Source organism: Puma concolor, chromosome B1 (assembly GCF_028749965.1).
Source record: "Puma concolor isolate L17-30 chromosome B1, mPumCon1.1.hap2, whole genome shotgun sequence".
Taxonomy (NCBI): domain Eukaryota; kingdom Metazoa; phylum Chordata; class Mammalia; order Carnivora; family Felidae; genus Puma; species Puma concolor.
The window spans coordinates 206,327,241-206,353,730 of NC_141670.1; the positions used below are offsets into that span (position 1 = coordinate 206,327,241).

A 26,490-nucleotide genomic window follows, 5' to 3' on the forward strand; every position below is an offset into this window, starting at 1 on the left:
CAGGGGGTGACCTAGCCTCCTCCCAGGGCTGGGGCCCTGCTTCTCAGGAGCATCTCCCCCAACAGTGGGGGTCTGTCTCCAGGTGGGACCAGAGTATGTTTATAAAGGGGCCCCTCGCCATGGCTCCCAAGGCAGGGACCCCCTGCAGCTGGAGGGGTTTCTCTGGGGCCCCTTCCTGGGTTACTTTCCAGAGTCGCCGACAGCGGGGAAGCTGGCCCTCCAAGTGGGAGCCATAGCTGGTACAGGGAACTCGTCTCCTGGGTGTCTAAATGGGTCCTACACTCCAGAGCTTGTGGGGCACTAATTTAGCAGATCATCTGGGGGAGCTGCAGAGTGCTGGCCTTCCCTCAGGGAGGCCCACAGTCCGCTCTGCTTAAGAAGTTCTTATAAAACCTCATTTGGGGCAACGCTGGTTATAGTGATAACAGTGTCTTAAAAATTTAGTGAGTTCAAAACTCTGTCTCAGAACTTAACTGTGAGGGGCGCCTGGGTGGCTCAGTCGGTTAAGCGTCCGACTTCAGCTCAGGTCATGATCTCACAGTCCTTGAGTTCGAGCCCTGCGTTGGGTTGTGTGCTCACAGCTCAGAACCTGGAGCCTGCGTCAGATTCTGTGTCTCCCTCTCTCTCTGTCCCTCCTCTGCTCGTGCTCTCTCTCTCTGCCTCTCAAAAAAAAAAAAAAAAATATTCTTATGTGTGAGCCTCTTGGCTGTGGGTAAGATTTCAGGACTATTTTTTGCTGGAATAACCCTAGATTTAATTTCATGCCCCCCCATCACTATAAGAGGATGTTCTCCTTTGTGGGGGTCCAGATTCAGCCTCAGGACACATCTTTTAGGTCGATGTGTTGGGCGGCTGTTCTAGAACCATCTGTGAGTTGACCGTGAAGTTGGGCTGTGTAGTCTGCCCACCTCAGCTTCCCGAGTGAGTCATACTGTGTTTAAGTCTTGGCCTGGCCCTGCCAGAGGGGTGCTTTCTCTCCCTGCACCCCTCCTGTAGAGGGGAGGCCCCCACCGCACGTCCGTGCAGACTTCATTCCGCAGCAGGTGAGTGAAGGTCTCCCGGTATTGGGGTGACTGGCGCAGCTCGCTAACCCATTCCCCAGCCCAGGCCGGGAGTCGGAGGGCTTGGGAGAGTCCATGTATCTGCGTCTTTGAGCCAGAAGGGGCGTCTCCCAGGCCAGGGGCTGCTGGCGCTCCGACTTGTGCCAGGTCCGGCTCAGGGTTGGGGGCTCTGAAGCGTCAGAGATTAGGGGAGGGACCTGGAGCGGGGATGGGCCAGGGCTGCGGGGCCAGGCCCAGACACCTGCTGAGCGGGAAGGCGGATCAGGCCCCTGCGCGCTAGCTGAGCGGCCCGGGCTCAGCGACCACTCTGAGCCCGAGAGACTCCCGCGTTTCTCCAGCCGCAACGCAACATTCGCTCGTCCCGAGGCCTCTCCTCCCTCCCACGTCGCTCCTTCTGGGACACCACCGACCTTCCGGCCTCCATGGCGCCCGCGGAGGCTCCACTCGCTGCGCAACCCCAGCCCACGCTTCCCGCGACCCGGCCGGCTTGGCCTCTTCCTCCTTTACGTGGGGCCGCCGCAGCCCGTCCTTCCGGACCTCCCCTGGACACCCGCGCCCCGCCCCCTCGTCCCTAGGGCTCCGCCACTTGCGCCCCCAATGGCCCGCGCCGTGCGCGCAGTGCCGCACCCGCAGTGCCCCGCACCCCAGCCCCCGATGCCCGGCACCCACACCCCAGTGCCCCGCGTCTCAGCCCCTGATGCCCCGTCCCTGGACCCCAGTGCCCCGCGTCCCAGCCCCCAATGCCCAGCACCCATGTCCCAGTGCCCCGCGTCCCAGCCCCCGATGCCCCGACCCTGCGCCCCATTGCCCTGCACCCCAGCCCTGGATGCGCCGCCCCTTGTCCCAGTGCCCCACCCCCTGATATCCTGGGGAAGGCTCAGAAAGACTCCCGGATTCGGGCACTTCAGGGACCAGGTGCGGGCGTGGGGGGAGGTCTCTCCCTCCCCTGCTGTCGGTCCTCACTGCCTCCTGGGGGTTGAGGTTCCCCACATGGCTCTGTTGGTTGGCACGGGGTGTCGTTGTGATCTGCCGTTTGGGGGTGGTGCTGTCGTGTGTCCACTTTCAGGGAATGATGCTCTCAGAAGTGAGGTCATCTTGGCTTGTTTTCTATCACCTTTGACTGCTTGCACCAGGGACGCTTTTATTGGTAGTGATGACTCCCTTAGTGACAGACTATATTGAGTGTCTGCTGTGCCCCGGGCGCTTGCCAGGTACTCTGAGTGCGTTAAGCCCATTTTGCAAATGGTAGATGGAGACGTGGGTAAGTGCCGTGCCCATGGTCACCGTCCAGTAAGTGACTGAGCGGGATTTGAAGCTCAGCGCATCCTGGACCTAAGCCCAGCACCCATCTTTATAAATTCTGAAGCTGGTTCATCCTGCCATCGGGGCACAGGCTCTTTCTTCCCCATGCTGTCGAGGGCCCTTGGTTCCTCCGGACACATTTTCAGGATGGCCGTCTCTGTTGCTGTACCATAGACATAAAATATTTATCGATGTGAACTGAGTGTAACGTCGTCAGTCTCTCTTGGGCAAGCATTCGGCTCTGTAGCCGCGAAGTGCTTTGCCCTTGAGGCAGACCGCTCACAGCGGCCCGGCCGGGCCCCACGCAAGGGAGGACAGGCCATCTGTGGCTGCAGTCAGGCTGGAGGTGCGGGCGGGGCCGGCTGACCGTCCGCTGGTGCCTGCCCTGGGTGGGGCGGTTCCTGGGCTTCAGCGGCGATTTTCTGGCTGCGGCCCAGGATGGGGCCAGCCTCCTAGGGTGGATGGATGCTCCCTGGGCATTCAGAGGAGACCTGTGGAAACACGTGGTGTCCGTGCAAGTTGGCCCACGTGGGTGCGTGTGCCGGGACCCTGAGCCACTGAGCCCGACCCCAGTGGGACCCTCCAGCTTTCTATCAGGGACGTGTGGTGCCAGCCCGGATGGGAGCCCTGTGCTGCCTTGCCCTTAACACCCAGCAGGAACCAGAAGGGAAGGTGAGTTGCAGAAAAAGGCCATCCTTTGTTAGGGGGGCGAAGTGACAGGTGGGGCTACGTTTTGGACATGGGATCCAAGCCTAGGTTCTCCCCTGTGCAGACTGGGGAGTGGCCGTCACCTCCTCTGAGGGGGTGTTGGATTATGGAGGTTGCATGATTTAGACACAGCTCTTGACGGTTTTCTCTGTGATTAGTCTGCACCAAGCCCTGGCTGCCAGGACCTAAAACCTCTGGAGCCTGGCCAGCCTCCTCAAGCCCTGGGGGGAAGCAGCTGGCCACCTCAGGGTCTCCCCGGCCAGGTGTGCCAGACAGGTGCAGGGGGCCACAGGGGTGGTGATGTGCCCAGGCCCAGCTCCACGCCTGAACTTGAGGCCTCAGGGAGGGCAGGCACCTGAGTCCTGAGAGGGAGCCAGTTGCGGGGGGGGGGAGGGGGGGCAGGCAGCAGGAGCTACCAGCAGTTGGGGAGGGGGTGTGGGACAAAGCCCCTGACTGTCGCTCCTTGTGACTGGGCGGGCTCTCTGCAGCCCCTGGGTAGAGATAGCAGGCAGTTGGGTCGGAGTGGGGGGGGGTGGGCACAGAAGTAACCAGCCCCCAGTCCAGTCACTGATGGGCCAGATGGCAGGGCTGCTGCCTTGTGACAACAGGAGCCTGTGCCTATTTGGGGCACCAGATCTGCTGAAGGGTGGCTGGTGTCTGGGGCCAGGCGGCCCCGGGGTGTACTGATGGAGACAAGCCAACTTTGGGGCATGAGTCATGGCTCCCCAAATATGCCAGACGTTGGTGGGGACAGAGGGTGGTGCAGACCTTCAGGAGGGCCTGGGTCGGTGTTTGGAGGCAGTGAGGGCTTCCAGCCATGGGACGAGTGGTCAGTGGGCTTCCTTAAGAGTCTAGTGTGGTCTGGGCTGCTTCTCCCAGGCCCAGGGACTGGAGACCAGCTGGCTGGGTGGGGGCACCACTGGTGGTAGGGGGAGCAGTCACATTCAAGGTGCCACGACTTGAGGCTTTTCTGTTTGGTTTGTTTGTTTGTTTTTGGCAACATTCTTGGATTTCTGGTGTTGCAGTGGGGAATCTGAGGCTTTACTGGAAAGCTGGTCTGGGAGAGGCCCAAGGCTGGCGGACTGGCACCTTAGGTGCCCAGCCCTCACCCCTGAGCAACCTGGACTCTGTCCAGCTGATGCCTACCTGGGGTCCACTGAGATCTGGAAGGCTGGCTCCTGCTGAGTGTTGGGATGGCGGGAGGCATATGGGGTGGCCTGTCGGAACGAGCGAGCGTTGGGAGCCCAGCTCACATCCTGGGGCGGGTGCTGAGGGGAGGGGGGTGGGCAGGGGGCTGGGGCTCCCCACATGCCACCTGGGCTGTGCTCCACCACCGGGCAGTGTGGGGGACTGGCCCTTTCTGGTCTGGCCAGGCCTCCTGTCCCGCCATCTGTCCGGCCCACCTGTCTGGCCATCTGCCTCCACCCCTTCTCCCCATCGTGCAGCTTGGCTGGGGCTGTGCGGCTGCGGCCTGGAGCGAACAGGGGCGTCCTCGTGAGGCCCTCCCACTGCAGTGCTCACTTCTTACTTGGGAAGCAAGGGTGTGAAAGGGATGGGAGCCCTTGTTACACTCACCCCTTCATCTTTCCCACGAGGGTGCCCAAGGGTCCTTAGTGTGAGCCCCAGGCCGACTCTGGGCTCCATCCTGTCCCACCATGCGACCTTGGGCCTTCCCTTTCCCTGTGAACTTCATCCGGGTGCTCTGCACAGGGCTGGGCGGGCCTGCTCCTGCCGCCTTCCGCCCCAGCCCAGCCGGCCGGCTCAGCCCAGGGCCTGCAGCAGGGCCTGAGCCCCCTCCCACTGTGGCCGGCGCCCTCTCCCACACCACAGAGCAGCTTTCGAATGAAAGAATGATTTCATCAACTTGACAAAATTAGTGCTGAATTAGTTCGTGTTTGCACTTCGACTTAGTGCTTCTTTGTGGTTTCCTGGTTTTCCCGTCACCTCTGATGCTGCCTGTTCGTAGAGTCATGGAGCCTCCCAGGCCAGACGCTTTCTTCCGTGAGCTTCTGTTTTGTCTTCTTGCGACCGCGAAAACTTACGCTGCCCTGAACTGATGGTGAGAAAATATCGACACAGTGTGGCAGAAAAGACATTCCTACTGAGTTCTAAATTATTCTCTTACAATTTTTATTTCAAAATAGGGTGAGTTCTTTTTTTGTTGTTGTTGTTATTTTTTGAGTCCTTCTTATATATACCAATTGGTTCTCTTTGTTGTGAACATTTTCCTTAGGGATATTTAAAAGTGTAATTTAAAATTTAATTTTAGGGGTGCCTGGGTGGCTCAGTCGGTTAAGCCTCTGAGTCTTAGTTTCTGCTCAGGCGGTGATCTCATAGTTCGTGAGTTCGAGCCCCACATCAGGCTCCAAGCCCCACATCGGGGTCTGAGCTGATGGTGCGGAGCCTGCTTGGGATTCTCTCTCTCTCTCTGCTACTCTCCTGCTTGCTCTCTCTGTCTCTTTGAAAATAAATAAACTTAATAAAATTTAATTTAGCATGTTATAGAATAAGGCTAGATGATTTAAATCCAAGAGAGAAAGACAACTTCTCATGTCCCTGAACATCCATGGGTCCCCCACTTCGAGCAGACTTGTGGTGACCCTGCCGGCTGGCTGAGCTGCACATCCGTGGTGGGCGGGGCTGAGCTGGCCCGTGTTACTCCGGACCCTGCAGACTCCGACACGAAAATGGAGTGTCATCATTCTCCCTTGGATTTTGTTCATCAGCACAAATGGAACTTTGTAGGTTGTGTTCATTCATTTCCTGGAACCCCTGCCTGGAGGTTTTGTCCCTCGCAGCGCCTGGGTCCGCGGGCAGGTCTGACCGACGTGGCTGGCACGGATTGCTTCCCGGGACACACACAGTGGACGTCTGCTTCCTCTGTGGACGATGCCAGTCCTGAGGGGGTGGAAAGCTGGCTCAGGGTACGAATAAAGTTTTCAAATAGTGTAGGCCTTTTGAGTTTCAGTAATATAGAATAATCACTAGCTTTAAAAAAGTTTTCTGAATTCTCTTACTCTGCTGCACGCGTCTGTGTGTGTGTATGTGTGTTTGCGGCTCTCTTTCTGCTGATGCACAGCACGTCTGTAGGTCTGGTTTTAAGGTCTGTAGTTCACTGACATCAGAGTGAAGTGGGACCAAGAGCCTCGTCTCTGTGCATCATTTCCAAGACCGGATCCTGCCGCACCTGCTAGGTGCTTGTCGCTGGGGGGCATGGTCGTGAAGAGGTTTAGAGCCCACGCAGCTCTGGGCAGGCACCCAGTTCTGGGTGCTGCTGTCTCCTTCCCTGTGCCACCCACACACCCACACAGACACATGCACACCCCGCACACACATGGAGACACACACACACCACACACACCCACACCAAACCACACACACGCCCCTACACACACGTGCACACACACACACACCACAGTTCCACTTGAACACATGGTGCTTCTTTGTCACTCTCTCCAGAACGTGGAGGAAGGTGTGTGTGTGCATGTGCACAAGCTGAGGGCCACTCGGAAGACGCTCTTGAGGCTCGGTCCCCTCCTGGGTGCAGGGAGGGGAATGGCCAGCGGGGTCAATGGGACCATGTGAGGGGCAGAGCCTTGTCTTCCTGACAGCTGGCACCATGGCCACCATCAGGCATTCCGGGACCTTCCGTGGTCACTCACTGCCAATAGCAGAGGGGGCCGCGTTCACCCGGGCCGTCAGTGTGAATATTTGGATTTGAGGTCTGCTTATATATGGTGAGGTTTTTAATGCCAGGGCAAAGGATGCTTCTGAGTTATTTTCTGGACACGCTTGGGCACGGCCCCCTGCATCATGCCCTCTTTCTCAGAACAGAGACCTGGCTTCCTGGAGGTGTCATTATCCGGTGCCCTAAATTCAGTCCCCAGCCTGTCTGCTGTGCCAGCGGGCGTCGTGTTGTGAGCAGTGGTGGCAGCTGCAGGAACAGGTGCAGGGAGGCTCTGCATTGCCTGCCCTGGTGCGTTGTGACCACGACAGCTCCAGGCCAGCTCCGTGGGAGGCACCGGGCCACAGCGAGGCATCTGCTGTGGGACTGTCTCCACCGTGCCCCCTGCTCTCCCTGCCCTCCCGCCCCACTGCTGTGAGGGGAGCTGGTGGGTTTGGGGCCAGAAGGAAGCTAGTGGCCTCTGGTGACTGAGGTCAGCTCCCGAGCAGGCTGTCAGGTGCCCAGGCTCGGTGCCAGCGAGTCCGGAACATGTCATTGGCCGGCGGTGGCCTCAGCCCCTTGCTGCAACCTCCTCTCAGGAAGGGACGACCCCTGTGTAACTGGTAACAGGGTGCTGTTTGAGGCACTCCTCTCCTTCTTGGGACACGGCTTGTAGGATCCAGGACCTCGGGAGGGGAAGCTGGCAGCCACCAGGGGAGCCAGGTCACAATTCTGGGACTTTGAGAAGCAAAGAGCAAGGCCTCAGGGCCTCCCTGAAAATCCGTAGCCCCAAGGCCACGGAGGGTGCCCCCAGCCCCTGCCCGCCACGTCACCCCTCCCTGGGACTCCAGGCCTGTAGGGGAAGGGCCTCGAGATGCCTTCTGAGCATCACTTTCCACGCCACCAGTCAGTGGAACAGGAAAGAGGCACAAAAGTACTGCCTAGCCCCTGACCCCAATCCTGTTCCTGTTTTGTCACAGAGGGGACACTGGTCACCCTCCTTGGAGTGACAGGAACCCAGCAAGTCAGCTGAGCCCACTGAGGGTACACACTGGCTCCCGGGACCAGAGAGGGTGTGCGGCACTGGGTCGCCAGTAGGGCGGGGGTCTGAGTCCACCCCATCCCAGGTCGTACCCCCAGGCCCCCGCACCCCGGGCAGAGTGGGTGTTCAGGCAGCGTTTGCTGGGTGAATGGGCGACAGAACAGATTCTCGTCTCCTCGACTCTCCTGGAAAAGCCCCGGGAAGGCCGCCCTGGCCCAGCCAGGGGCGCATGCCCCCCCCCCCCGCCCCCAGGCAGGCACCGCAGCTGGGCGCCCCCGCCCGCGGGTCTGCTCTGCCTCATATGGGGTCTCCCCCCGGGCCAGCTCGAGAGCTGACCGAGTCAGGCACTGAAGGGCCCGGACCCCTGAGCCGAAGAAAGGCCAGCCGGCGGGCCGCACAGGGGAGGGGATGGAACGCCAGAGCCGAGAGGACCCCCGAGATGGGACACCGAAGATTGGGACAGTAAGTTACCTGCATTTAACAGCATCAGGGGACAGGCAACCGTGTGCTAACTCCGTGAGGATGAAGAGTGGGTTGTGCTGACTGTGCTGTGAGTGTGTGTGCGTGTGGTCCCCCGGCACCTTTGAACGCCTGCCTGGTTTGTGGTCTCGCCCTCTCCTTTCTTTCTCTGCACGATCGTGAACGCCACCACTTCTGAAAGTATCTCCGAGGGCGTCATCGCTTTTGCTCTGGGTTTCTCCTGATCCTGGAAACTCAGATCCTTCCTGCCTCAGGCCAGAGCGGCTGCAGTGCAGAGGCCCTGAGGCCGGTGTGTGGAAGGAGAAGGTCGCAGGCCGGGGCAGAGGTGGCGGGGGCGGCCAGGGCGCTCAGGGCGGTCGGCAGCCCGTCAGGAGAGCAGGGGTGGGGGTGAGGGGCCTCCTGCCACAGACCACTGGCATTTTCTGGGGGATGGAAGCCGGGCTGAGGGCTGAGAAGGTTCTAGAGAACAGATTTGCAGATGGCAACCACTTATGGCGCCACGGTCCGTCAGGCTTCATTTGAGGAAATTGTGGGGTGTTGGTCGGACCTGCGTCCTTCACCGGCTGCCATTGTAGTCTCGTTTTAGGAGCAAGTCCCTTGTTAAGAGCCGATTCTGCTCTGCCTCTGATCCCTACACCCCACCCTCCCTGAACCCCTGCTGCCGGGAAGGCCTCCTGAGAAGTGGGCTGAGATGCAGAGGGAGTCAGGACAGGTGCCAGGTTCCGTGAGGGGTGTGGGGCCCGGGAACGGTGATGCTCCCGCTCACGCCGGCGCCTCTCTCCCCCCCGCAGAGGTCGGACCCACAGCTGCTCGCCCAGTTCTACTATGCAGACGAGGAGCTGAACCAGGTGGCCGCCGAGCTGGACAGTCTGGACGGGCGGAAGGACCCGCAACGGTGCACGCTGCTCGTCAGCCAGTTTCGCTCCTGCCAGGTGAGCGGCGTGGGGCCGAGGGGCCTGTCGTGGGGGAACCCGAGGCCTTGTCACCTGCTGAGCACATCTCAGGCTGGCCTGGCCGACGTGCCGGGCGCCCCCTGGTCCAGCCGCGCACCGGGCCTGGAGGACACTCGACCCCGAGCGGGACAGCGTGGGGGAAGAGAGCCAGGAGAGAAGTGCAGGCTGCCCAGGGCGCTCTTGCCGGGCAGAGGTAGGGGAGGCGTGATGAGCAGGAGCCGGCAGGGTCTTGGCCAGGGAGCGGCTAGCAGGGGAGAGGGGCCAGGCTGTGGGGTGGGGGCACTCAGACTCTGGCCGTGTTGCACGGTTCAGAGCCAGCCGGGGAAGCGACACCAGAAATGTCCTGCAACTTAGCCAACGACCAGTGTGAACACATGAGACGTGGTTCGGTTTTGTCGAGTGACAGGCAGGGTCTTTCACAAAGTTCCAGAATGTTCTTGGTGCATTCTGCCCACAAGTCTTACTGGATTCCGTCTGCCCTGGGAAGGGGGCTGAGGTGTGCTTCCCAGATCCCAGGGGGGGCAGGACGGGGTGGGGGGTTTCGAGGAAGCCAGCGTCCCACTGTGTCTTTTAAGCATCAGGACAGTTAGGTAAGGGTTTTGGTTCTTACAGGCAGGTCCTGGCCGGCCCTGGAATGACCAGGAGCCCCTCCCCTCTCCTAGGGGACTGGAGGGCCCAGGGGGGCCTCTGGACTTGCTGGGCCGTTGACACTCCCCCTCTCCCTCCAAAGAATGTCCTTCCTTGTGCCCTCAGCACGTGGACCTTGCAGCTAGGAGGTCTCTCTCTCCTGCCCCGCCTGCCTGCGCCGCCCCCCCCCCCCCCCGCCCCGCAGTCAGTTTGTCCTTGACCTGCTCTGGCCCGTCCACTGGCTGCTGTAGTTGCAAGTTACACACATTGACCAGATGGGGTGGCAGCTACATCAGGTGCTTTGCGGAGCCTTGACAGGGTGACAGCAGAAAGGACAACTCTCTAGAATTAGGCATGGGCAAGGCAGCGTTCTTAGAGAAAGAAGTCACAAAAAGCTAAAAGGGTCTCGCACTCCTATGAGCATCTTTAACTCCTCCCTCCTCTAAGACTCCTGTGTCAGGGTCCCAGGACCAGCCCAGACTTAATGCCCCACGAAGAGGACACACAGGACGTGGCACAGTCATGCTCATGACTGGGATTTACCCCGGTGAAATTGAAGCACAATCGACACAGGGTAAAGGGGGGGGAGGGGGCGCAGGGGGGCAGGTCCCGAGGAAGCAGGCGCCAGCTGCCAGCATCCTCTCCCAGGGCGTCAGGTGGGGTGCGTTGTGACAACACGTGTGGGGTCTCGGCCGCCAGGGGAGCGCATTAGAGACACAGAGCAGGGCTCCCGCCGGCGGCCGGTCCCTCGGGCCACTCTCCCTGGCGCGGCCCAAACCGCAGGCCCCCCGGGAGGAAGGGGTCGCCACGGACACGGCATTGGCGTGACCGGGTGAGCCACAGGGGCTGCTCTGGTCAGCGGGGGAGCCGGGGACGCTCCTGCCAGCCGGGTGCCCGGATGCCCACTCAGGGGCCTCTGGGGGGCCTGCTGCCGAAGCTCCTGCACCCAGACTGGCACAGTGAGAAGTTGTGGGTCCTGGCTGCGTACTCTGCCCCCCTCCCAAGAAGGAGGGTTAGCGGTGCCCCCCAGGGATGCCTTCGTGTACGTGCTCTGATTTTATGAAGGCTCATCGTGGTAACATATTTAACTGGCTGCTTACTGGGGCCCCGTGGGCTGTGTAAGGACTCCTGCCAGAGCGGATTTCAGCAAAGCTCAGGCATTTAGGTTGAAAGTGTCTGTCATTTCTTTTTTTTTTTTTAAGTTTATTTATTTTTGGGACAGAGAGAGACAGAGCATGAACAGAGGAGGGTCAGAGAGAGAAGGAGACACAGAATCTGAAACAGGCTCCAGGCTCCAAGCTGTCGGCACAGAGCCCGACGCGGGGCTCGAACTCACGGACCGCGAGATCATGACCTGAGCCAAAGTCGGCTGCTTAACCGACTGAGCCACTCAGGCGCCCCGAAAGTGTCTGTCATTTCTAACATCTGTCTTAAATTAGGACATTGTCTTTTCTGATTTGACTGCTGTTTCCCATTCCATTCGACTGTCATGATGCTGGTTTGTTCGTTTGTCCGTTCATTCATTCACTCGCTCATTCATTCAGCAGCAGTCACTGGAAGAGGGTCTGCCTCTGGTTGGAGGGGTGGACGGTGTCACAGAAGGGAGGCAGGCTGAGAGGGGGCAGGCGTTTGCTGGGTCATGGCAATCAGGGAGGGCTGCTTGTACAGGACCCATGTGCACAGGGTGATGTGCCTGCCTTTGCAACGCAGACTCTGGGGAACTGCAGTTAACATGGGACTGCCGCCCACTCTGCAGGGCCACTTGGTGGCCTTGATTTGAGAGCGCTGTCATACTATGCAGGTCACTGGAGGCCAGGTTCCGGGGCCGCAGGCCCCTGGCATTCCCAGCCCCCATGAGTCAGCCGCGGGAAGGATGTGGCCACCACAGCCAAGCACCTGGAGGCCGTGACTTTCTCCGCTTTGAGGCTGGTGGCTCGGCACTGGCCATGGGAGCTCTCCTCGTCCCCCTGCCGTCTGACCCTGACTTTGGTGACGGGTCCCTGAGTCTTCCCGTCTGGGGCATCTCGGGGCCCCTAGGCCCCCTGAACCCCAGCACAGCCCTCTGCTGAGCGTGGCATCTGTGCGGGGCATGCATGGTGGCATCAGCCTGGCCTGGCTTAGTTCTCCAGGGGCCCCTGGAGGCGTCCACGTGTGGGTCTCTGACTGGGCACCGTTCAGTTCTGTTTGAGTCAGTGCTCTGGCTCCAGTGTGGGGGTACATTCAGTCTTCCTCAGGGTGGGGAGGGCCCCCACAGAGGCCCTCTGGGTGATGGCCTCGCCATTTAACGCCTGCTGGGAAGTCTGACTTCTCTCACCAGTGAGTCCTGGGGGCTTCATGCACCCCGATTCCAGCCAGAGCCGGGGCCAGTGCTCCACGACCATCTGCTTGCTCAGCTGACCGTTGAAAGGTGCTTGGCATCCGGCTGGTTGGCCCTTGGGAGTGCAGGTGGGAGCCTGGCGGGCTGCGGTGGTCCATGAGACCCACAGCACATGCTGCCTGCTCACCGGCAGGTGAAGGGCAGGTGAAGGGCAGCTGGTGCTTGTCTGCGACCTCTTCTCTCCCGTGCTGCTTGCTCAGCCAGCTCTGGTGGGGGAGGGGGCTTGCTGGGGCCCAGAACACAGGGAAGTCCCATCAATATTCATCTGCAGTGTGCGGACTTCTCTTAAATGAAGCTGTGTTGCAGGCCCTACCCCTGGGGTGTGTAGTATCTTGAACCTTTCTGCCCCATAATGGCGTCTGTTACATAAAGTCTCCAGGCAGATGCTAGGTGCAGAGTAGATGCTCAAAAACCAGGAGCCTCAGGGCACCTGCAGGGGGCTCAGTCGGGGCACCTGGGGGGCTCAGCTGGTTGAGGGTCCGACTTGGGCTCAGGTCATGATCTCACGGTTTGTGAGTTCAGGCCCCACGTCAGGCTCTGTGCTGACCCCTCGGACCCTGGAGCCTGCTTCGGATTCTGAGTCTCCCTCTCTCTCTGCCCCTCCCCTGCTTATATTCTGTTTCCCTCTCAAAAATCAATAAATGTTAAAAATATTTTTAAAAATACTTAAAAAAAACCCAATAGCCTCCTTTCGTCCTCTTACAAGAGTGATACTGTGAGAAGCACATGGGCTGTGTTGGCGAGTCCCGCTCTCCATGGGCTGCCCGTGGGGGGCCGTGGGGGTGAGTCAGCAGGGGGCTGAGAGCCGGTGCGGTGGAGAAGGCCCAGGACCCCATTGGTGGCTCTGCCTTGCTGGCTCTGACTGTAGAAGGAGGGCGAGTCATTGGTTTTCATCGAAATGACCTTCTAGCTCATGAAAATTATGGACCGGGGCACATGTGAGTGTGCAGTTTGTGTGTGTTCTCTTGCTTCAGAAACCATGAAGGATTAAAAACCATAGCTCCGAAGGATGAAGTAAATCCCGGATTGTTGCGATGGCCGAGTTGCCCCCCCCCCCCCATTCATATGTTCAAGTCCTAACCCCCAATCTTTAAAGACATAATTAAGGGAACATGAAATTGTCATGGGTGGGTCTGACCAGTGTCCTTGTAAGAAGAGAAGAGGGACGACCGTGTCAGGACACGGGGAGAGGACAGCCGTCTGCACGCCCAGGAGTGAGGCCTCAGAAGCCAACCTGCCCGCGCGTGGATCTCAGACTCCCAGCCTCCAGGACCGAGAGGAGCAAATGTCTGTTGTCTGGGCCGCCGGCTGCAGGGCTGTGTTATGGTGGCCCCAGGACAATAGTACAGTTGGGTTTGGATTTCGTGGTGCAAACGGGCTTGAAGTTGCTCTGGGCTGGATTCTGCCATCGACCTGTTTTCCCTAAGTCACACCGTAACGTTTGGGCGTCAAGGGAGTATAATTTTAGATGCTTCGGTGAAGAAAATTAAATGGCAAAATGTGCTAACAGACCTAGTACCCAAGTGTGGCTGGTTAACGGGTCATGGTGGGAGTGCATGAGCCTTGCCGTAGCTCTGTGGTGTGACGGTTTGAGGTCTCCCCCGTGTGCATGACCTGGCGAGGGGCACCCCCGAACCTCCCCGTGCCGGAAGGTGCTGGTGCCCACCGTGGCAGAGGTGGGTTCTCGGGGAGAGGGGGGTCCCTGGAGTGCCCTCACTGCTGACCCCAGCCTCCCGCCCACTGTGCGCTGCGCCTGGGTGCACGCGTGGCCAGATGTCTGGACTTGCTGTCACAGGAGCTGTGCCCGGGGAGGACTGGGGCCGGGGGAGTCCCAGCAAGGCTGACCAGCTCCGCGGCAAGGCTGGGGAGCTCCTCACAGCACCCTCCCTTTGAGTGACTGCGTCGTTTCCGTACTGACCGTTGGGCGTTCCTTATATACTCTGGACAGCAGCCTGCATCACGTTATGACGTACAATTATTTTCTCCCCGTCTGTGGCTTGTTCTCTCATTCTCTGCCCAGTTTTGTGAAGGACATAAGTTTTAGATTTTGAGAAAGGTCAGTTACCCACTTTCCCCCTTGTAGGTCGTGCCTTTGACGTGCTCTCTAAGAAGTCTTGGCCTGACCCAGGGTCATCAGATTGCCCCCCGTGTTCTCCTCTAGAAGTTCTGTGGTTTCAGAACTATGATCCATATTGACATAACGTCAGGACACAGTGTGAGGACTACACCGACGTTTTTTATTTATTTTTGCAAATGAATTTTCAGTTGTGCCTGCACATCGTGCTGAAGAGACTGTCCTTTCTCCACTCAACAGACCGCACTTTCTGTACTAAATGACACCTTTATTGACAATCAGTATCCAGATACGTGTGGGCCTAGTTCTGGGCTGTCTGTTCTGTTCCCTTGATCTGCCCGACTTCAGGCCAATTCCACACTGTCCTCATTAGGGCGGCAGATTTATCCTTGGTGTGAAATCACATCGTGTCAGATCTCCAACTTTGTTCTTCTGTTTCGAAGTCGTTGGGGCTGCTCTCAGTCCTTCGCATTTCTGCGTGAAATAGAGCGGCTGCGTATAAAAGCCTACGAAACTGCCCGCTGAGGGGCCGAACGGGACCACGCTGGATCTGCACATCAGTGTTGGGGAAAGCGTGCGGTTTCGCCACCGAGCACGGTGCTGGCTATCGCCGCCTCCCATGGGTACCGCTGGCAGGCGGGACAAGGATCCTGGGATTCCTGGCTCTTCAGTGCCTGGGAGACAGCGTTCTGGTGCCTTCTCACTTGCCCTGTTCCCAGTGAGGAATCCAGAGTCACCCGAGGCTTTGTTCTGTGTGTGTAGTATCTTTTCCTCTTACTACGTGTGAAGTTTTCTCTTTTCACTGGTTTCTATCAGTTTTATCATGCTGTGATTTGGTGCAGCTTTCTTCGTGTTCCCTGTGCTTTGGGTTCATTGAACTTCTTGGACCTTGAGTTTATTGTTGGTCATTAAATTGGACAAAAGTTGGTCGTAATTCCTTCAAAGATTTTTTCTGTCCCCTTCCTTCTTTCAGGTCTTGAGTGATAAGCCCCTTTGACATCTTTTCTTTTTATACTTATTTATTTTTTGAGAGAGAGAGAGAGCAAGCAAGGGAGGGGCAGAGAGAGGGAGAGAGAGGATCCAAAGCAGACTTCGTGCTGAGAGGGCAGAGCCCTATATGGGGCTCGAAACCACCAGCTGTGAGATCAGGACCTGAGCCAAAGTCGGACGCTTAACCACCTGAGCCCCGCAGGCGCCCTCTTTGACATGTTGAAGTCTGACACTCAGCGATGAGTTGTTATGTGTTTTGTTCTCAGACTCACTGGAGAGTTGCTTTGTCTTCAAGTTTGTTGTTCTTTTCTAATGAAATGTCTCATCTGGGCTTAACCTCATCCAGTGGATTTGTTTTCCTCTCAGATAGTGTCGTTTTCCTCCTAGATCGGCGTGGGCCCTTTTTCTTTGTGGTCTCAGCGAACTTTTGGGACACGTGGGAGTCTGTTGTAAGGCTCAGCTCCTCCTCCACCATGTCCCCCGGTGGCCACTGCACCACCTGCATCAGGTCGGCCTGAGTTTTCTTTTTAAAAAAAATTTTTTTTCAACGTTTTTTATTTATTTTTGGGACAGAGAGAGACAGAGCATGAACGGGGGAGGGGCAGAGAGAGAGGGAGACACAGAATCGGAAGCAGGTTCCAGGCTCCGAGCCATCAGCCCAGAGCCTGATGCGGGGCTCAAACTCACGGACCGCGAGATCGTGACCTGGCTGAAGTCGGACACTTAACCGACTGTGCCACCCAGGCGCCCCTGAGTTTTCTTTTTATCATGTGTCATCTTTTCTTAATCCTTTGCAAGCCTGGTGATTTTTTATTAAACGTCTGACATTACGAATCTCGCCTTTCTGGGAGCTGAATAATTTTGTATTCCTACCAGTCTTTTTGAGCTTTGTTTTGTAATGCGGTTTGGTTACTCAGAAACCGTCTGATCCTTTTGGATCCTATTTTTTAAAGATGTTGGCGGAGTGGGGGGGGGGGGGTTGCACCTGGGTGGCTCAGTCAGTTGAGCGTCTGGCTTTGGCTCAGGTCATGATCTTGCGGTTTGTGAGTTCGAGCCCCGCGTTGGGCTCTGTGCTGACAGCTCAGAGCCTGGAGCCTGTTTCAGGTTCTGTGTCTCCCTCTCTCTCTGCTCCTTCCCTGCTCATGCTCTGTCTCTCTCTCTCTCTCAAAAATAAATAAACATTAAAAAAAAAAGTTAGGGGGGTCAGAGCTGAGTTTAATCTGGTGCCAACCACCCTCATCACCACAGCTGCGACACTTCTGGGTGCTCTGCCTTCTGCCCCATGAACAGAACTGAGCTCTGGCCACCGCTGCCTCCACTGCATGCGTTGCCTCCTTGCTGGTCTCGCGGGCATGTGTCCTCGCAGGGCCCTCCCGGATCCGCATGGTTTTCCCTGGGCAGCTCTCTGTCCTCTGGCTCAGGGCCTCTTCTTCTACTGTCCCAGTCCTCTGGACTCTCAGCTCTGCTCTTCACTGGGGAGTCTGCTGGGTCCCGCCTGGGGGCCCTCCCTCTGGGCTGGGCCCTGAACGGTTGCTCTGGGCCGCGAGCCAGGCAATCAGGGCTGTCCTGCCCATCTCTCTTCTGCCTGGTGGCTAGTGTCTTGGGAACCATAGTCTTGCTTTTCCCGTTACTGTTGTTGTTGCTTGAGGGAAGCAAATTCGGTTCCTGTCACTTGCACATTGGCCGGAATTGGAGGCCCTGCAACTGCTTGCTGAGACACACTCTGTGTTCAGCACGGTTCTGGGCACTGGGGGCCCAGCTGAGACTAGAAGGAGACCCTGCCCTCACCCTCGGGCAGCTGATGTCCTGGTGGGCCAGGCAGGGTGGGGAGTGGGTCCAAGCAGCTCACAGGAGGTCAGAGCCCTGGCTCCCCCTAATAGCAGACAAACACCTAGTGCTAACTATTGTGACTGCCCCTATTTGTTCGTTAGCTTGTTGAATCACCAGAAAGGGGCTTTCCTACCCAGAAAGCCTTTAAAAAGGAGCTCCCAGCGGCACCACTTGACGTCGGTTGAATTTTATTTTTAGTTTTTGTGTTGTGAGGCAGAATTTCCTTCAGGGTTTAATGCATTGACTTTTGCATTAGAAAGGTCATGCTTCCCGCCTGTAGTGATCTTCCATATCTGCTTCCTTTTTTTTAAATGTTTATTTATTTTTGAGAGAGAGAGACAGTGCTGGGACAGCCCGTGTGCTGGGACCGTACATAGCTGTCCATCACAGGTGGGGCTTGTGGAGACGGGCAGGCGAGCGACCGTGGCAGCGGCAGAATACAAGACTGAAAAGGAACCGTGCCCAACGTGCGGTCCTTCCTCCGGCGACACTTTCCCTGCTTCTGTGTTTTCCACTGTTTCCAATTTTCCTGTGGTAAATGTGCCTTAATTTTATCCTTAACAAATTAAAGAAAAAAACTAAACTTTCAATGTTCCTATAATTCTAGACAGTGAATGGTAGATGTGTAAAGAACAGGATGATTTTAAGAAGAGAATGAATGTGATTTAAGAAGCAATAAAATGAGCTTGTTTCCCTTATATGTACAAAGAGTTCAAAACAGTTTCTTATCCTTTGTGTTTTGAACATGAGGAAATTAAGTAAAATAATTCTCAGGAGTCTTTAGAACAAAAATTACCATGTATTAAGACTTGCTGTGGGCCAAATGGAGCCAAGAGTCTTACAGCCTCCAGCTCACCCAGCCCTCCTGAAGGGCTGGTCTCCTTTTTCAGGCCTCCTGGACCATCAGAGAAGTTAAGCGGCCTGTCCCAGGTTGCACAGCCATCAGGGGCGGAGTCAGGGTCTCCACCTCCTGGAAGGAAGGGGGCACTTCTTCCTCGCTGGCTGACTGACATGTTGCCGTGATTGATCTGCTGGTTCGAGAAGAGTCTGAGGGGACGCTCGGCCTGCTCTGTCTACACAACTGAGGTTCAGAGAGGACAGTGGCTTTGCCCCCAGCCCTGGTTGCTGAGTCTGCCAGATGCCTCGGCCCCTGTGGTCACTGGTGCAGGGGGAGGCCCTCACACAGGACAGGCCTTGGAGTCCTCTGTGGCGGGTTTGAGAAGCCTGGTTTTACATACTGTCCCTCGGTGGCCTTACTCCCGGACAGCAGAGCTTGTCTGTATTGCGAACAGACCCAGGATGACACAGGCTTGTGGCGGTTCAAAGTGAACTTTTTGTGTACCTGTCCACCTAGCAGTGCCATTTCTCCGGCTCTGTCGTAGGAAATTCATGTACAGGTGTTGCGAGAGAGGTGTTCAGGGACAGTCCTCGTGGCCTCGGCTGCAGGGAGTGGGCGTGGGTCAGCAGGGGAAGACAAAGGCATACGGCCAGCGGCCGGTACGAAGGGCGAGGAAAAATCTACGTGGTGACGTGGGAAGCTCCCCCAGGCCCGCGGTGAGCAGAGGAGATCACAGAGTAATAGGCACAGCACTGCCCGCGCTCTGGCTACATGAGTGTGAGGAAGGGGCGTGGGCAAGGGGGAGCGGGACTTCACTCTGGGTGCTTCCGGACCATGCGAACTTTTTGTAGCAATTGCAGAGCAAGCAGGGATCCATTGCCATATCACCCTCATGATCTCAAAGAACAGGAAACCGCACTGTATGTGTTTTTCATATTTTTCAAGCAGTACCTGATGGCCACCAGCTGGGGCTGTGTCTTAGCGCCCTTTCTCTGTTTCTGATTCAGGACAACGTGTTAAACATCATTAACCAGATCATGGATGTGTGCATCCCCCAGGACCGAGCCCCACGGGATTTCTGCGTCAAGTTCCCCGAGGAGATCCGGCATGACAGCCTGGCGGGCCAGCTGTGGTTTGGGGCCGAGGTAGCGGGCAGCCAGCTGGGTCCGGGGTCACGGTGTGGGGCATTGGGCCGCACCTGTGTGCACCTGCAGGGGCAGGGACCTGGTGTCTCCCTCCCCCTTCAAGAGCCCCACCCGCCATGGGTTACAGACGGACGGCGCATTCTGATTAGGCTGCACGCCCCTTTGGAGGTGTGGGAAAGCCATGAACCTGCTCCCTCCAGATCTACATAAGCCAATATGGACACGAAGCTTCATGTGCAATTTCTGTGAGGTTCTCAGGCCCCCAGATGTGAAGGGTCTCCAGGTGGTTCTTACCTGCAACAATCCTAAATTAGGAGCGGTGTTTCCCTCGCCCTCTGACAGGAGGGGGTCATTCTTGCCCGGGGGGCTGGGACTGCGTTCGGGTGCCTCAGTGGAGCCACCACCCCCTCCACCCCTCAGACCTTGACCTTCATCTCCCAGCGAGGAGACTGCAGCCTGAGAGGAGGGTGCCTGACCCGTGGTGGCCGGACCGGCCTCGCCCCAGCCAGCTGTTTCCCGTACCCGCACCTTGCGACCCCTCCCTTGGCCGTGCTGGGGTTCTCAGCCTGTCTCTGCCTTCCTCCCAGTGAATCTCGGGAATGCCCTGTCTTCCTCGGGCACGGCCTGGCCCTGTGTGTCCCCCACCTGACCCCTCTCACCCTGTTCGCTCGAGCCGCCTGATGGGAGGGTGTCCTCGCCAAGGCCCCAGTTGGTGTGGGTGGCCCCAGGCAGGCTAGCCCTGTCTCTGGTCTCAGTGCTCACCGCTGTCGAGTGGGTCCCAGGGGCAGGGAGCTGTGGAGCCATGACATGATGTAGGTCCTGGGCCCCGTGGCACTGGGCGCCGTCTCTGCCATGTGGTCCCGGTGCCAGCCAGCTCCACGCTCCCCTCCAGGGTGGGTGGGAAGTCAGCGACACCACACTCCGCCCCCCGGGAAAGTGCTTGTAGTCCCAGCTCCCCTCTGGGTCACTGCTGACAGGATAAGACGGTGATGGGTGCTGGCCCAAGGTGGGCAGGGGAGTCCCACAGCACCACAGCCCCACGCGGGGATTGCGCGGCCGCCCCTTGGCCAGGACCCGGGTCTGACGAGTACCCCAGGCCACTGGACGAGTGGAAGAAGCTGGGGAGGTGCACACAGCCCACACAGGCCTGTGACCTGCCTCCCACAGCCCAGGACAGGTGTGGGCAGATTTGCGGGCACGGAGGGACCCTCCTTATCGCCCAAAAGCCGGGCGTGCCGCACTGATGAGTCTTGGCTCAGAGGAAGGTCTGTGAGCATTTGTGGAAGCGGGGCGTCTTTACTGCCTAGAAAGGGCAGTGGGGTCAGGGAGCCCGGTTGGCCCCGAGTGCCACCCCAACGTGGTGTCAGGGACTCCCGGGCACCCACCCCCGGTCTGTGGGCTGGGCATGGAGGGGGCAGGAGTCACCTGAGCGGGGCCCCTGCATGGAGCCCCCAGACCCAAGAGCCTCGGTGGGTCGGCCTTCCCTTTCTGCCCACGTCCGGGTCTGTGTGGGGGACCCTATCAGCCACAGGGGGAGTATGTGCTGTCGCGGCCGTGGCTACTCTGGGTTAGGAGAGACCGCTGGCCCCAGAGCGAGGAGACAGTAGGAGGCGAGGGTGCTCCTGGGAGCGGGGCCCAGGGGAGGGGGGTCACAGCCGGGCCCAGCCACCGCTCTTGTGCCTTCCTGTCCCGCATCACGGTCCCCACGGCTCTGGCACCACAGCCCTCCGTGGCGGCTCTTGAGCTCGGGCTCCGCAGAGCCGGGCGGGGGGAGGAAGGACCCCGGGCCGTCGGGCTCCAGGAGGCTCTGAGTGACCCGCCCCGCGTGCTCTGCCCATAGTGCCTGGCCGCCGGCTCCATCATCATGAACCGCGAGCTGGAGAGCATGGCCATGCGCCCGCTGGCCAAGGAGCTGACGCGCAGCCTGGAGGACGTGCGGGGCGCCCTCCGCGATCAGGCGCTGCGGGACCTCAGCACCTACACGGAGAAGATGAGGGAGGCGCTGAGGCACTTCGACGTCCTGTTTGCTGAGTTCGAGCTGAGGTGACCCTGAGGGGGAGGCCCCAGCCCTGCAGCGCGTCCCGGGTCCCAGTATTCAAGCTGCACACGCCCACTGATGGCGGTTCAGGGCCATCAGTCCACGTAGTTAACCCTGGAGGCCCAACGCGGGGCTGCTGGGGGGTCAGGCTGGGTGACCTTCCCGGGGGTCTGGCCCACCCCCTCTGCCTCTCCCTGATGCACCCCAGCGCTAAAGACCCGGGAGCTTCCTGCAAGTAGCCGTCACCCAGAGTGGACGTGCCGCCCGCCAGAGGCTCTGCTGCTCCCCTCTGCCTCCTGCCTCGCCTCCGCCTCTGACCCACCCCCCACCTCCGACCTCCTGCCTCACTTCCCACCTCTGACCTCTACCCTCTGCTTCCCACCTCGCTTCCTGACTCCGACCTCCCCCCTCTGGCCACCTGCCTCACTTCCTGCCTCTGACCTCTCACCTCTGACCTCCTGCCTCACCTCCCCTGGTGACTGGGCTCACCGTATGGGGCTTGTTGGTCGCCAGCTGCCCCCTGATCCCACCTGTTCACCCACTCACCCCACAAACACCCGAGCATCACTTCCATGCTCTCAGATCTGGGGCACGGCAGAGCAAGGGAGAGGTGGCCATGGCTTCTGGGCCACGGGGACGCTCCAGCTGCCTGGGATGAGGGCAAGGGCACCTCCCCAGGTTAGGGGGGGTCTGTGAGGATCACAGGGTGCCCTCTCCCCCATCCCCCAGCACCACCACCTGCCGTGAGCTCCACCTGTCCCTTCCTGCCCGCTGTCCAGCCAGTGCCTCCCCCCCACTCCCCACGGGCTGCCGTCACCTGCTCCTTCCTCGGAGGACACAGGTGGGGCCTGGGGGCCTCCTTGCAGGGCTTTGGAGAAGTGCGGGACCGGGAGTCAGGCACGCCACCAGCTCCCACAGGCGCGGACACGCTCGCAGTAGGCGAGAAACAGTGGGACCCCAAATCCACACCACGGTGATCCCAGTTAGTAAAAGCCGTCCATCGTGTCACCCGATGACCTCGGGAAGGAAACCAGCCTGGATGTTAAAGGCGGTTCTCTCTAGGAGGTGGGAGCGCGGACAGTTGTTTTCTGTGTCCTCTTCCAGATAAGCTTTTATAACGAGGAAAAGTTAGAGCTACTGACTCAGAAGGAAAGAAACACGTTGTCACCCCGGGGGACATTTGGACAAAGTGTCACTTGCCCGTGAGGCCCCCATGCTCACACCGCCCAGTCCTGGCCGCCCCCACCCCCACCCCCACCCCGTGGTTCACCCACCCACACGCGCGTTCATTCTTGCACTGATTCTCACGCGCTCACCAGGGTGGGTGCCCGGGCAGGGGCGTCACAGAAGTGGGCGGTCGGGGCCCAGACCGGGCAGGGCCGGGGGCCAGGAGGCACTGGACCAGGCTGACCCTGCTTTAAAATAGACACGGCCCTGCTGGGAGGCGTGCACGTAGGAAGCTGACATGGCTTTCATCTGAGAGGCGGCGGGGGGACGCGTGGCCGGCGGGCAGCCCTCACTCCGGCTGTGTTTGCAGCTACGTCTCTGCCATGGTGCCCGTGAAGTCGCCCAGGGAGTACTACGTGCAGCAGGAGGTCATTGTGCTGTTCTGCGAGACCGTGGAGAGGTGAGGGCCACCCCCTGCCCCCCGGCCGCCACAGGGCCCCTCTCCTCCCCGGAAAGAGGGAAGAGGCCGGCTGGGAGCCCAGGCAAGGCAGGGACGGGGCGCCTGCAGCCGGGGGGTGGGGGTGGGGGTGTGTGTGTGGGGGGGGAAGACCTCCTTCTGCCACCAAGTCACCTTCCCCCAGCAAGCAGCCGGCAGACCCAGAGCCTCCTTCCTCAGCTCCTCCATCACTTTCCTCCGCTCTCCTCCGCGCCCAGAGCACACATTCTTCAGGGAAGTGCCCCCCCTCCCCCCCCTCCCCCCCCCCCGTGGAGGAGCAGAGCTGTGGCAGGCAGCACGGAGAGCTGGGGTCCTCACCTCCTCCCCACCTCACCTCCTCGCTCCCCCCACCCCACCTCACCTTCTCACTCCCCCCACCTCACCTCCTTGCTCCCTCCTGCCTCACCTCCTCGCTCCCTCCTGCCTCACCTCCTCGCTCCCCGCCCCCCGCCTCACCTGCTCACTCCCCACCCCGCCTCACCTCCTCACTCCCCCCACCCTGCCTCACCTCCTCGCTCCCCACCGTCTCACCTCCTCACTCTCCCACCCCACCTCACCTCCTTGCTCCCCACTGTCTCACCTCCTCACTCCCCCTACCCCACCTTCTCACTCCCCCTACCTCCTTGCTCCCTCCTGCCTCACCTCCTCGCTCCCTGCCCCCCGCCTCACCTCCTCACTCCCCACCCCGCCTCACCTCCTCACTCCCTACTGTCTCACCTCCTCACTCCCCCCACCCCACCTCACCTTCTCACTCCCCCCACCCCGTCTCACCTCCTCACTCCCCCACCTCACTTCCTTGCTCCCTCCTGTCTCACCTCCTTGCTCCCCGCCCCCGCCTCACCTCCTCACTCCCCCACCCCTCCTCATCTACTCACTCCCCACTGTCTCACCTCCTCGCTTCCCCCCACACCACCCCACCTTCTCACTCCCCCCCACCTCACCTCCTTGCTCCCTCCTGCCTCACCTTCTTATTCTTCTCTGCCTCACCTCCTCACTCCCCCGACCCTGCCTCACCTCCTCACTCCCCCCTGCCTCACCTCACTCCCCACTGTCTCACCTCCTCACTCCCTCCCCCCATCTCACCTTCTCACTCTCCCCTGCCTCACCTCCTCACTCCCTCCTGCCTCACCTCCTCACTCCCTCCCCCCTCACCTCACCACTCCCCCTACCCCGCCTTACCTCACTCCCTCCCCCCCTCACCTCATCACTCCCCCTACCCTGCCTCACCTCACTCCCCCCTGCCTCACCACCTTACCCTCCCCTGCCTCACCTCCTCACCTCCCCCCCACCTCACCTCCTGACCTCCCCCCCACCTCACCTTCTCACCTCCCCATCTTCCTCACCTCCATACCCACCTCACCTCTCTGCCTTCCTCATCTCCTCATTTCCATGCCTCTAAACCTCCTCACCTCCACACCTTCCTCATCTCCTTACCCTCCACACCTGCTTATCTTCCCATCTTCCTCACCTCCTCCAGCCTCACCTCCACACCTCCATGCCTTTCTCACCTTCCTCCCTTCCTCACCTCCAACCTCCAAACCTCCTCACCCTCCTCACTCCCCACCTCCCTCCCTCACCTCCCTACCCTCCTCACCTCCTCACCTCTTCACCTTCCTCTCCTGCTCAGTCTTCATCTCACCTCCTAATGGCCTCACCCCCTCCCTCCTCTTCCCTTCTCATTTCCTCATCTCCACAGGCCAGGATGGAGCTCCCGAACAAGGCTCTGTGGAGCGAATCATCAACAGTCTTGTTGTGCTTTGGGCAGTAATTGAAGTCAGACTTTGAGACTAAAGTTTAGTCTAGAATGTTTCTCCTGTTTAGCTAGTGCTGTGTGGTATTAGGTAAGTTTTGAAATTGCCTAATGTCACATCATAATTAAAGACGTGTTATTCGCTGTTGATGTATGTGAAAGACACTTCAAGCTGCTGAAAAACACGATGGCGTGAAGTTCCGTTTACTCGGAGCCTCCCTCCGTGGTGCCAGCAGGCGCCAGCTCACTGAGCATAGAGCGAGAGCCGCTGCGTTGGCCTGGGGAGTGCGGATAAATCCGGGAGGGCGGTTTCCTCCGGGTAGCGTCAGGTCATCTGGGGCAGTGTTTTTGTTCCCTGTTTATTCTTGCCGCTCGAGCCATTTGGTTGGCTGGACGCCCTCGCTGCCCGTGGGCCCCCCTCAGCAAGCACCCCTTCCCCTCCCAGCACCCTCCGTCCCGGTCCCGGAGGCGCGTCAGGCAGGAGAAAAGTGGGGAGAGGGAAGCACCAGGCCTGCTCGGGCCTTCCGGAGTGCAGCGGTTTCCAGCAGTGGCCCCGTGTGCGTGTGAGGGCCCACGGTGTCCAGTGTCACCTTCCTGGCTGTCTGCTGAGCGCAGACGCAGGTGAGGGTGGCCTGGGCTGCGGTGGGTGTGGGCGGGCAGGCCTCACCCTTCTTGCTTTCTTGCTCTCTGCCCCTCGGCCAGGGCCCTGGACTTCGGGTACCTGACCCAGGACATGATTGACGACTATGAACCGGCCCTCATGTTCACCATCCCCAGGTTGGCCATCGTGTGGTGAGTGCTCCCCGGGCCCGGGGCAGCCGCCGTGCAGAAGCCGGGCAGGACTGTGGAGGACTGGGCCCCTTCTGGCACTTACACCCCCAACGCTGGCTGTCAGCCGCCTGCACAGCACCACGCAGGCCTGCTGGCGCCCCTCACCAGTGTTCTGAGGGTGAGGGGGGGACCCCCCCACCCTAGATAGTGCGAGATGGCTGGACACCCAACACCCGGCTGGACAGGTGACGTGGACAGTCGCTGGACTCACAGCCCAGGGGAGGAGCACCCCGCACACCGCATGGAACCACGTGGGGTGCACACAGAAGCAGAGCGCCCAGCTCGGGCCGTGGGGGGAGGCTGCGTGTAAGGAGAGGGTGGGACGCCCCTGGCTCCCGTGGGCGGGTGTGACGGGGTTACCTGAGCCATTCAAGGCTGGCGTGGAGGTGAAATGAAAGCTGTCAGGTGAAGAGGAGGTGGGAGCAGCTGGTCTGGCCAGGGGGCCGGGGGGCGTGCCTGGGCGGGAGCCTTTCCTGCTGGGCGGAGGAGGGGGGAGATGAGTGGCGAGAGCAGGCGAGCTCAGGCTTGGGCCTTTGGGGTCTGGTGGGCTCAGAGACGCCAGGCAGCACCCGGTTAGGCCCTAAGTATGCCAAGGCAGGAAGTGCCCGATCACTTGCTGGGTGCCCAGAGCTTCCCCGAGCCAAGGTCAGAGCCCAGGTGTTGTGGGCTTGGTCCACTGCTGTTCAGCCACACCCTGACTCCCGCACAGGGACTGCCCTTCTCTCCTGCCAGGTGAGGGGGCAGGGGGAGGGCGGTCACAGAGGGAGGAGGAGGGCAGTGGGCCACGGGGGTCTCTGTGGGCCTGGAAGTTAGGGAGGGGCCCGGTGGGCAGCTGGTGTGCAGGCGTGCAGCTGGGCAGAGAGGACGGGAGTCCTCGGGGCAGATGCCGATTGTGGATGTGATCGTCAGCGAAAGCTGCCCTGGGGGAGTGTGGGGTGACGCGGAGGCCAGGACTGGTCCAGGCACAGAATCCCCTCCTTGGGAAATGGGGGTGCGGTGGCAGAAACAGTGGGGGGCAGTGGCGGTGCCGCAGGATGGGGCCAGCTTCTGGGCCAGAGGGGCTTCCCTCGCCCACAGGGGGCGGGACTCGTGGTGTGCCATGCGGAAGTGTGGGAGC

At 59.7% G+C, this 26,490-nt stretch overlaps 1 protein-coding gene across 5 annotated transcripts in view; it reads left to right on the forward strand.

Moving 5' to 3' along the window:
- Positions 1-26,490, forward strand: part of ZFYVE28 (zinc finger FYVE-type containing 28) — a 114,457-nt gene that overhangs the window by 44,867 nt on the left and 43,100 nt on the right. For 3 of the 5 annotated variants that reach the window (XM_086705611.1, XM_086705613.1, XM_086705610.1), the window contains 5 exons: positions 9,049-9,189; positions 18,954-19,091; positions 20,932-21,134; positions 22,667-22,756; positions 25,245-25,334. In XM_086705611.1, the coding sequence (XP_086561737.1) occupies positions 9,049-9,189; positions 18,954-19,091; positions 20,932-21,134; positions 22,667-22,756; positions 25,245-25,334 (662 nt within the window). Of the gene's footprint in view, positions 1-9,048; positions 9,190-18,953; positions 19,092-20,931; positions 21,135-22,666; positions 22,757-24,102; positions 24,634-25,244; positions 25,335-26,490 lie in introns of those variants that run through there. The other 2 variants (XM_086705612.1, XM_086705614.1) reach the window with 2 other exon arrangements.